Genomic DNA, 11,560 nt, shown 5'->3' on the forward strand with positions numbered 1-11,560 from the left:
AATATATATATAGGGAGAGGTTCTAATAAAACCTCCTTAGCCTAAAAACTAAAAACCTCCTTCATCCAATGGCTAGGATTCAGTCAAACAGTCAACAGACACATGTATTAATTACCTCATTAAACACATACATTAATTACATCAACAAAATGAATCCAGATTCACTATAGTGAACCCAGATTCATTACCTCAACGAACACGTCCTTCACTGTAGTGAATCCAGATTTATTACCTCAACGAACACGTTTTTCACTGCGGTAAATCCAAATTCACTGCAGTGAATCCAGATTTGTGTTCGTTGAGATAATTAATGTATGTAATTAATGCATGTTCTGTTGACTGTTTGACTGACTCCTAGCCATTGGATTCATCTAGATCCAATGGATGATATTGGTTTTTAGTTTTTAGGCTAAGGAGGTTTTTATTAGAACCTCTCCATATATATATATATATATATATATATATATATATATATATATATATATATATATATATATATATATATATATATATATATATATATATATATATGTGTGTGTGTGTGTGTGTGTGTGTGTGTGACTTTTATTTCCGAAACTCTAGATTATGTAGGATTTGTTCCAATGAGAGTTGGTATAATATGTAACTTTTATCAGAACAAATCCAACCCAAACTAATCTGTATTTTGCAAGGAAATAAGTCATATGATATCTGATTAGAAGAGGAAAAAACAATATGGTTATACACATCTCAAAACTTCTTATGAGAATTGCACTATCATTTTATTTTGCTTGTCAAACACCAACTAGACCCAAAAATTACTTACCGCGTAAACAGAAGAGTCAAAATGAATTGCTAATTAAGGATCATATTTGGAGTTATTCTTCTAACATATTCTATCGATGTAACATTTGTACTGTTGAGAGCAACTAATACCCCCCAACTCCCTGACAACCCTAACCCCAACCACCAAACTCCCTTCTTGTGATACCATAATCTCACGGGTATGCAAAAGTGACTCGCAAGTTTATCAATAAGTTTATTAAAGTCTAAAATTGTGTATAATGCGACAGCTACATAATATTCATATGGATCATTCAGTAGCAGCAAGAAAAAGAGACGAGTCTGAGATATCCAAAAATGATCATAATGTCCAAATTGCCAAAAAAGCCCAGAGAATGTGTCAAAAATCCTTCTAGAAAAGAAGATGACAACCTTCTGCTACAGGACAACTTATGTACTGTGATCCTAGGAATGCTGGAATAGAAATCAACTAAAGCCAAAGGCATCATACAGATTTTGCAGATCAAAAAGAAGCATACAGAGGTATTATTCGTCATTGTGAGATATGGTCTATTAGTTACATTCCAAACTCATATCAGAAAAGAAACATACCCAAAAACTTATCAAACGTTTAATAATCCTTTTCACTTTATTGTTTGATCAGTGAGGAAGACTATACCTACCAGATTAGATTAATGCTTCACAAAGAAGTCCTAAAATCTCTAAAAATCACTTCATTAAGAAATTGTAAGTTGCAGGAAACAGTAACAAACATAAGCTGCGGCACGCAGGTAAGTCTAACAAAACTACCAAAAGTATTAATCCTAAAACAACAGGCAATTAAAATCACAAATTTCATACTTCGAAGTAAGAGGGATTTTCATGTTTGTTAAGAGCATGTTTAAGAGAATAAGCACTAATACTCAAATTATAGTCACTAAAATCCAGCTATTGTTCAAATACAAGTTAAGAGTAAGAAACAGACACCAAAGAGTATGCACCTGTGTACCCCAGTCACCAACGTGGTTCCGTCGTAGAACATCAACTTTAGAGAATTCCAGCATTCGAGCTAAAGTGTCTCCAATTATAGTTGACCTTAAATGGCCAACATGCATTTCTTTTGCAATATTAGGTGAAGAAAAGTCAACCACAGCCCTTTTAACTGATAAAAGTGGTGCCCATGTCTCAATACCATTCAATAGCATACTTTGTATATACTGCACAATAAACCATAGTGAAATTAGAGTAGAATTAGAAAAAGAATGTGCATGTTCCAGTTTATATATAATAAAAAATAAAGTGCTTGTAATCCTCATAAAACTCAACCTGAGCCACCCATGTGCTTGACAGAACTACATCATAGTGAAATTAGAGTAGAATTAGAAAAAGAATGTGCGCGTTCCAGTTTATATATAATAAAAAATAAAGTGCTTGTAATCCTCGTAAAACACAACCTGAGCCACCCATGTGCTTGACAGAACTACATTCACAAAACCTGGTCCTGCAACAGATGTAGACTCAATGATATCTGATGGAGGGAGATTTCTTGCAATAGCCTGCAAAATATATACATCTTATATAAATAATAATATATATAATTACAAGAGTAAACATCTGATTAATGGCTGAGCAAATGAGACCATAATATATCCCAAATATTTATGCACAAACTATGTTTTACAGTAACCAAACCTGACCAACAGAATTTGGGTTTCTATAGTCTGTGGACTTTCCTTTGATCTTGGAAAACAAGCTCATTGCATTATTGCTGCATAACACATAATGATACATCTTTTAGCGCGAGAAAGTAAATCAATTAAATCAAATCACACCAAACGTTTTATAGAAAGTCTAGTCAAGAATTTAGTGTTAACTGTTAACCCAGCTTCTAAAAACTAGTACTACTGAAATGGGATAAAATTAGTTTCAACAATGTTGAAGCAGGAACCAGAGAAAAAAAAACTTGTTCTCTTTCTTGATCGAAATTAGTTTTAAAGCAGTGATATAAGGATAAAGGCCATACCACTGGTAGTCAGCAAATTTTTGGGTAGAAATAGCTACCATTGGCTCTGTGTTTGCCTCATCAGGGAATGTGGTTTTAAGAGACGTTTCAAATAACCTTGAAATTTGTTGCTTCACACTTCCAATTCCATCACCCATCTGTGAATATAGTAAACCATTTATTTAGAAGCAATTTTAAGTTGCTCCCAAAGTTATATAGTAAACCATTTATTTAGTAAACCATTTGTTGCTTCACACTTCAAATAAGCAATATTATAGCAATCTAATAAGAGAGAAACTTAATGAGAGTCATGTAAGAGAAAAGCATAACTTTTACTCACTTTATCTGCTGGTTTCGCTTCCGGAGGAGCCGAAATAGAGGCTTTGCTGCTTGTTGCTGATGACCTCACTGATTTTCTTATCAAGACTGATCTTCTAAAAGCTACTCTATAGCAACCTGTCTAGTCCCACAAGATAAACACCAAATTATCCCAGTTCCGATAATGTAGTAATGCATCAACACCGAGGCCAATGTATTTGAAATTAATTTGAGCGTAAAAGCTATAGTAATAGAACATAGCAACTACATCTACACCTCTATAAACATGTATATGATTATTACGTAGAAAAATTGACAATTACATCAAAAAATTGATGATTATTCGACTAAAAAGCTGAAGGTTGAAGAATAAACTGTAAAATGATAATAAAAGATTTGATCAATAATAAATTTTTGGAGAGAAAAGAAACAATTTTGATACTGTTCAAGAGCAAAATAAGATAAAATTGACTTGAGCTCCAAAAAAAAGTCACGAGATTACCAGCAGAGCTGGTGCGCTGATGGAAGGAGAGTAAGGAACAAGAAGCCGAGGATGAAGCAACTTTCATAATGGGATTATGTAACGCACAAAACAAAAGCTCGTGTTTTTTATTCCAATTTTTCTAGGGTTTATCTAAAATCAAGTCATGGTGAGGGTTAATGGGTAGTGAACTTGGGGTCTCATGATGAAACCGACCCGATAACGATTTGACCCCACCCGTTCAAATTTTGCCCTAATTTACGGAAAGAGAAGAGAAAGAGAGGGATCTACCAGTGAACCGCTGGCGATGGAGCACGCAATTGTCGATTGTTCGGTCGCCGGCGGCGGATTGACGAAAGGAGAGATCTTTGGCCAGCNCCAGCGGAGTTATTTGGCCGACGCAGTTCTTTGGTCAGCGGGGCTGATTCATTTTTTTTAAGCTAGAGAATAAACCTTAAAGAGATTTCCTATTTTGTGTGGATTTTGTTTTTCCGAAAACACCCCTCTAGTAACTAGTTGGATTACACGTGCAAGGCAAGTGGTAAATTTTTTAATTTATTAATTTAGTATTGATTCATTTCATTAAGATTTATTTAATTTAAACCATGTATCAAACATATGGATAGAATTTAAAAATTCAAATGGATTGAATAATAAAATTACATTTATGTATCATTTACTAGTTGGATTGCACGTGCAATGCACGTGGTAAATTTTTAAATTTATTAATTTAGTATTTATTCATTTCATTAAGATTTATTTAATTTAAACCATGTATCAAACATATGGATAGAATTTAAAAATTCAAATGGATTGAATAATAAAATTACATTTATGTATCATTTGTTTGATAAATAGATTGTTTGCATCCTTAACAATAGAAAATAATGAATTATTTTATAAAAGTTTTTTATTAGGTATACAATTGAGTTTTAATCAACCAATGCTAACTATATACAGATGACAATAGATGACGTTTTTTATTAGGTATACAATTGAGTTTTAATCAACCAATGCTAACTATATACAGATGACAATAGATGACCTATTTAATCATAATCATCCAATATAAATAATCAACCAATGCTAACTATATACAGATGACAATAGATGACCTATTTAATCATAATCATCCAATATAAATGTTACTAAAATAGTAGAATCAATTTTTTCCTTTAGTCCTACTTATTTCTATCTCCTCAAAACAATTAATAGTTATACAACAAACAGTAGACATAATAAATATTTCTCGTTATTATTTGATATTTTGAGCTTTAATGGTTCCAAATTTCTTTTTAGTGGTAAGCTACTTATACCTATTAGGAGCGTGAGATTTTTTGATTACATGTTTATGAAATTCATTGAATCAAAGTGTATTGCAAGACTCTAAATTTTTTTGAAGATAGTATAGAGCAACTATTTTTGAGAAGGCTAAGAACCAAAAAATCATACTCTTAAAACAACAGTTCTATCATTGATAAAATCAATTGCAGATAAAACCAAAGGAGGAAAACCATGATTGTAGGCTGTCTAAAAATCACAACAGATAGCTGATCCCCATCAAACACCGATGACGAAAGTTACAATCTGACGACTTCCATAAGGCTACAATTTGAGGACTTTTACGTAGATCGCTGAAGGTTACAATCTGACGACCTTCACGACAACTGATGAAAGCTCTAATTCAACAGCCTTCACAATCAACATCGGGAGTTACAATCTGATGACTCTCATATTTTTAAGGAGCCAAGACGAAGGTTACAAGGTGATGATCTTTGCAACGCTTTAGCAAAAGAGACTACAAATTGACGGTCTCTTCATATTAAAACGCAGATATCTCTCAAACCGTAAGGAATTTGGCAAAATAGAGGAAGCGAACCGAAGCCTTTGGCTGGGTTCGGATGGCTCCATCTCGTCGAGATAGCTGATTTTCATATATAATTCGTCCCATTCCGACTTACGGTTTGAAAGTTATGGCCTGTTCTTCACAGCAAGTTATGTTCTGAAGTCCGTCTGCAAGACCAGACTTCGTCAGAACATTGGACTTAGCCTGAAGCTCGCCAAGCCCGCCTAAGGTTCGCCTCTGCATTACAGAGTCAAAACGCATAGGTCGAACCAGCGTTATAACCTCAAAACGCAGAGGTTATACTCGTGATATAACATCAAAACGTAGAGTTACGGCCCAACTGTGCGTTTTCATCCTAAAACAGGCCCAACTCTGCGTTTTCAGCCTAAAACGCAGAGTTCATCTCTAAAACAGCACGACCTATGCGTTCTCAGCCTAAAACAGGCCTAACTCTGCGTTTTCAGCCTAAAACGCAGAGTTCATCTCTAAAACAGCACGGCCTGTGCGTTCCAACTCCCAGCGAGCGCCCAACTCTGCGTCTCATCTCTAAGACGCAGAGTTAAGGTCCAGAACGCCAATTTAGGCATTTGATTTGTTCAAACACGAACTGAACAGTTCCAGGAACTATTTTTTCTCACGATTTGAGGGATTTCCGCCCCACTTAGGAGCGTATTAAGGGGGCAGTTACCACCCTTAATCCCCTATAAATATGAGAAACTCAATTGAGTTAAAAGGATCGGATTTTGTCTCATCAACAGAGGGAGATTCGGTCAAGAGCAAGCTTGGTAGCAAAGAAGATCCTTCATCCTTCGGCTGGGATTTTGGAGATCGACAATAGGAGCTTCTTCATCCTTGGCTTATAACCAACTTTCGGTTAAATCAACTCTTCCATAGAGTTTCAAACTCGTTCAGAGTTATCAACTCGATCAGAGTTCAAAACTTGCTCTGCAAGTTCTTCTAAAATTCGCTCTGAGTTATCAACTCGTTAAGAGTTATTTTTAAACTTGCCACGCAAGTTCTCCACAACGTCAAATCATGAGGAGAAGACCATGTTCCAGTGAATCAAGACGTGCGGATCGTCAACGGAGAGCAAACTCGACGCGAGCATTCGAGGGAGGCACTCCATCGCTACCAAGAAGAACCCATAATTAAACAAAGGGGAGAATCAAATTCATTCTCCTCTCTTTTGTAATCGGAATCCAAATTGTAATTGATTTTGAGAGAAATACAAGTCAATTTTTCTTTCATTGTCTTTTTACTGCAATTTTCCACAAACAATGATACTATAACTAAAAAGAATCAGATTTGTCTTTATAGTTATTGATCTGCTTTAATTAATATTTCCTGTAGATTTCTCTCAGATTGCGCTCCAAAAAGTTTCTTATTATAATCTTATCACAGGTTAAAAGCAATGATACTATAACTGTAGGCAAAGAGGAGGTATTGCTCAGATCCAGGTAACAACTATTTCTTCATGCCTTTTCAATTTCCTTTATTTGGAATCAGGGTGCATTATAAAAGTCTGTATAACTGCTTGTTATACCATAGGATGCTATAGCAACTGCCAGAAGTAATAAACTGCAGAAGCAATCTCAAAGAATCGACTGGAGCATCAATAGGGCACAGAAAGCATCAGTATATGCCTCAAATAAAGTAGGGAGTCATGTCGAAGATTTATCTCCCTCGGAGTCCTTATTAGAAAAGGCTATTCCGTCAATTGCTCTTGTTACAGTGGGTGAGGGTGGTTGGGCTGTTGGTGTAGTACTCAGCAGCCATGGCCTTGTACTCACAAATGCTCATATTTTGGAACCATGGAGATTTGGAAAAACATCTCTGCTAGGTTCGATGGAAAAATGTGCAGCAGCATCTTCTCATGAAAATTCTTTATATTATGTGACACATGAGCATGAAGCATCGTTCTTGAATTCAAATTACATAAGCTATAGAAAAATATCAGTTTGCTTGTGTTTGCATTATAATTATTGTTGGACCCTAGAGGGGGGTGATTAGGGTCAAGAGGCTCTAATATGCAATTAAAAATCAGCACAAGCAAACCACAAAATAAAAATGCGATAAAAGTAAGAGAGATAATGTTAGGAGTTCGTTATCCTTGACGCGCGATGTGTTAACGAGGTTCGGCCCTCTGGCCTACGTCCCCGCTCCCCACTCTCGAGGAGAAATCCACTACACACCCGGTTTGGAAGCCGGAACTTCGTCTACACAGCGATCTCCACAGATCTCTCTCACTACACAGTTTGATCTCACAGATCACACTCCCTCACAGTAGATCTCCACAGATCTCACTCACACAGCAGAAGAAAGAAATGCAAGAACCTCTCTTTACACAGCCCTTATAGCAAAGAGAAGGTATACTGAAGCTGGGAGGTGAATCACACTTGAAACAGGGAGAAAAACAGAATTTTGAAAATTTGCTCAGGAAACAGAAAAAGCTCTCTGGTTTTTCAAACGTTAGGGCAAGGAAGAAGAAGAGGTCTGGGGGGTTTATATAGAAAAGTTTAAATCATTTTAAAATAAAAACAAATCTTCCCAAATGAGATAATAATCTCTTCTTCAGACCCTCATCACAGACTGTGCCAAACACTAACAAGTGAAAGCACAGTAAACGATGTAAATGACCGTTTAAAAAAGTCGCGGCTGACCAGAGGCAAAAATCGGTTGACCGAAGGAAATTTCGGTCGACCGAAAAATGCCTTCGGTCGACCGACCGAAAAATGCCTTCGGTCGACCGACCGAAAAATTTGGTCGACCGCGAGCAGCTAAGGAAATTTGGTAAAACACGCAGAGACTCATCGGTCGACCGGCGCGGTCGACCGATTTAAAGATCGAAATTTCGGTCGACCGTACCGGTCGACCGACGAGGCGACGACTCTCTGGAAAAATACTGATGAAAGGTCATAGGATCGGTCGACCGGACCGGTCGACCGATTTCTGATATTTTCTGAAATCTGATTTTCGACCAACTTGAAATATTTGCAAAATATTTATTTGACCTCTGAAAATTCTGAAACTTTGTAAAATGTTTTTAATACTAAAAACAAACTGTTTGGAAAAAGAATTTTGCAGATAGGTACTCATACTTGTGAAAAATAGTATTTTGTGAAAAAAACGCTTAAAAGCACAAGTCTAAAAACGTGTGTGTGATTCCCAATAGCTTCAAGTAAACTCAGTAACTCTTTGCCTACATTCTAGCACTAGAGAGAAAAACAAAAGAAAGCTAATATCCTCATATAGAGAGCAATATACTTGAGCTTTGATATAGCTTGAATCGGATGAAGCTTTTGATCGAATTTGTCGTTCTTGAAATAACGTTGCTTCATCTCTTGGCCTCCTCCTCCTTTGGATATCTTCGTTGTAGCATATATTCCATCCATCATCCATTAATGGCACTAACGAGCTTGACAAATGAGTTTACTACATTTACACTCAATAAGCCATTAGTACCGATAATGGTGGTTGTAAGAACATCATCAAAACATAAGGGCTAACAATTATAAATACCCATGAGACTAATTTTTGCAATCTGATTTCACTTAGATCATGGAACATAATGATTTATCTAATAGCAACAAATTAACCATAACCATGTCTCATTTGCAACTTAACATGCTAGCTCTCATGGTTTTCAAACTCTACTCTGTTTCATCTCTTATGTCGTAATACAAAATCTAGCATGTCAGTGATAGTGCAGACATTTTGCTCCAATTGCTTGATGTATTGATTGTTAAAGTTTTTCAAACCCATTAATATTATTTTTTGATGAGTTGATTGCAAAGATAATTAGTCCTCTTTTCCTGCCAGGAACTCCTCTTTTAATTGAAGATACATTGAGGAAAAACCTACAAGAGAAGCAGCAGCTTGAATTAACTAAAATGAATGGTTCAAGTATTGATCTTCATAGCTTAGTGAAATCAACATACATGCTAGGTGTTGAAGATTCAAATTGGCCCGTGACACAGTTTATCAGGAGATTCTGATCCTTTTTAGACATAGAATGAATGAGGAATTTTGTCCAATGCTGCAAGATACAAGAGAATTCAGCATTAATGATATTATTAAAAATTAATAATTTATACAAACTGGAACAAAAAAATGAAAAGAAAAATAAATGAACCATTAGTAATATAATTCTTCCCCCTCTTCTCTTTCTGTGACTTGTTATGCTAGAAGAAGTATATGACAACATAAGTTTCCTGAGTCATAAGAGACATCAAGGGTTTCATCTAGAGCAAGTCATTTTTGCATGGAACAGAAATTTTATTACAGAATTGTCTTGCAAAACATAAGACTTTATAATATTGAAATGTACGGCTTTATGTAAATAGAGAAGGGAAAAAAGAATCTTCAGATTCTGATAGCAAGTTTCAAGGTCATCATTAACCAAAACATGGTCAAAAATACCTGGGGATCTTCCTTGCTCGAGCTCAGTTTTCGCATTTCTTAGCCTCTTTTGAACTTGTTACTCAGTTTCTGTTCCCCTACATAAAGCACAATAAGACACAAATACACTACATCAGATTTACAATATAAGAGAATGTATGTCTGCATAGTGAGTTACGCTTTTGAAAATACTCCAAAATCTCTTATATACCGAGAGCGAAGGTGCTTCTCAAGCTCATCAAATGATGGGTGGCAGATAAATACCAAAATCACTTCAAGAGAGCCTGCCCTCATTGATCTAGCACCCTGAACATCTATGTCGAGAATACATCTCTACAATAAAGAAATTGAAGAAAATATCGTCAAATTTACCAATTGCACAAACACAATAGTGATTAGCTGCCAATGATTTCACATAAATTACACATGTATTTGTTGAATTCATGTATTTGGCCAATCCAATTAATCTGTCTTTGCCATATTGAACAGTAACCTCTAAGGATGTTCAAATATACTACAAACTCCACCATCCTCTATGTAAATCTGTTTAGATTCTTATGTTGTTTTCTAATGATATGTCATTATCCAAATGATATCAAGCAATTAACTATATACTGTCAATTTCATAAAGTCTGAAATACAAGATGAAAACAATATGAAGATTACAAATCTCAAAGAAAATCTTCAACTGTTAAAATTCCAGATTTATTCAACCGCTTGTGGAATGAACCATCCTTCCTGATTTTTTCCAATCGCCAGACCTCATCCTTTAGAGCAGGTGTGTAGTGTTTCTTGTATACTGTAAAAATTTAAAAGGAAAGAAGTTTTTAAAAGACAATTTTTGAATGAACTATAATGGAGAACTGCAAATAAACATGTAGCAAACGCACATTCCCCTCTGTTATCTTTGACATTAAAAGCTTCCTTTTTTGCCTCTTGAACGCGAATTCCCTCACAGAAGCCTGAAGCAACCTTCAGACCAAGCCTAAAATTTGTACTACGTATTCAGTTAGATATGTCGGTAAATATTAGGTCTCCTAGGGTCCCAACACCTTCTTTAAGTGATACCTGCAAATCCTCAGTCAACAGTGGCCTCTTTCATTCTCGTTCTTTGACTACATGGCTTTCAAACTCTTCCTTTGTCCAGCCATCTTCATCTTTATTGTTGAAATCACCCTCAAGAACAACAATGTCTAATTTTATAGACGCCTCAGTTCCTGATGTTACAACATGGACAATATTTGCATCGAACAATACAACATGAATTGCAGCTTGTCATAATTTAGAAGTTGATAGATATCCTGCAGCTTGAAATAAGTTTGTTAACTGTCATAAATGATATGGATGATATGACATGCCTCTTTTCTTTATAAATGAATAAGATTTGGCATGTACCTCTTTGTAGGAATTGCAGGTACACAATGCTTTGCCACTTCAGCTCCATTCCCATTCAAGACAAGAACTGACCTGTATAAAAATGATAATCCGAGATTTAGCGAAGATGCGCACACACTATGATTAAGCATCATCTGAGTATGACAAGTATGAGTGTGAATTATATGATGGCATAGAATAACACACACTATGATTAAGCATCATCTGAGTATGACAAGTATGAGTGTGAATTATATGATGGCATAGAATAAGATTACATATTATTTGTCCCACAAACTTAAGTTTTGTAGAAACAAGTTAATTAATATGTCTTGATCAGAAAAATTAAAAATTAAACATTAGCATAGTTACCTTAGAT

General features: G+C 35.5%; 2 protein-coding genes across 2 annotated transcripts; both read right to left on the minus strand.

The window, feature by feature from the left end:
• On the minus strand, window positions 1,660-3,689 carry LOC109819627 (arginine--tRNA ligase, cytoplasmic-like). The gene is made up of 6 exons (XM_020385405.1): window positions 3,585-3,689; window positions 3,105-3,220; window positions 2,786-2,922; window positions 2,455-2,530; window positions 2,217-2,318; window positions 1,660-1,979 (listed from the first exon to the last, which is right to left on the minus strand). Exons 1-6 carry the CDS (start codon window positions 3,649-3,651, stop codon window positions 1,686-1,688), a joined length of 792 nt encoding a protein of 263 aa, XP_020240994.1. The 5' UTR covers window positions 3,652-3,689; the 3' UTR covers window positions 1,660-1,685.
• Window positions 9,887-11,336, minus strand: LOC109821886. The gene is made up of 5 exons (XM_020388044.1): window positions 11,203-11,336; window positions 10,698-10,792; window positions 10,497-10,606; window positions 10,019-10,140; window positions 9,887-9,905 (listed from the first exon to the last, which is right to left on the minus strand). The coding sequence occupies exons 1-5, from the start codon at window positions 11,334-11,336 to the stop codon at window positions 9,887-9,889; spliced, it is 480 nt and encodes a 159-aa protein (XP_020243633.1).

Source organism: Asparagus officinalis, chromosome 8 (genome assembly GCF_001876935.1).
Source record: "Asparagus officinalis chromosome 8, Aspof.V1, whole genome shotgun sequence".
NCBI lineage: Eukaryota > Viridiplantae > Streptophyta > Magnoliopsida > Asparagales > Asparagaceae > Asparagus > Asparagus officinalis.

Excerpts from the sequence above, each read along its gene's own strand:
- LOC109819627 (XM_020385405.1), bottom strand. The coding sequence starts at position 3,651 with ATGAAAGTTGCTTCATCCTCGGCTTCTTGTTCCTTACTCTCCTTCCAT. Across the intron at positions 2,531-2,785 it reads AAATTTGCTGACTACCAGTG|CAATAATGCAATGAGCTTGT; the intron begins GTATGGCCTTTA and ends TGTGTTATGCAG. Across the intron at positions 1,980-2,216 it reads CAAGCACATGGGTGGCTCAG|TATATACAAAGTATGCTATT; the intron begins GTTGTGTTTTAC and ends TTTATTGTGCAG.
- LOC109821886 (XM_020388044.1), bottom strand. The coding sequence starts at position 11,336 with ATGATGCTTAATCATAGTGTGTGCGCATCTTCGCTAAATCTCGGATTA. Across the intron at positions 10,607-10,697 it reads CAAAGATAACAGAGGGGAAT|TATACAAGAAACACTACACA; the intron begins GTGCGTTTGCTA and ends AAATTTTTACAG. Across the intron at positions 10,141-10,496 it reads ATAAATCTGGAATTTTAACA|AGATGTATTCTCGACATAGA; the intron begins GTTGAAGATTTT and ends TCTTTATTGTAG.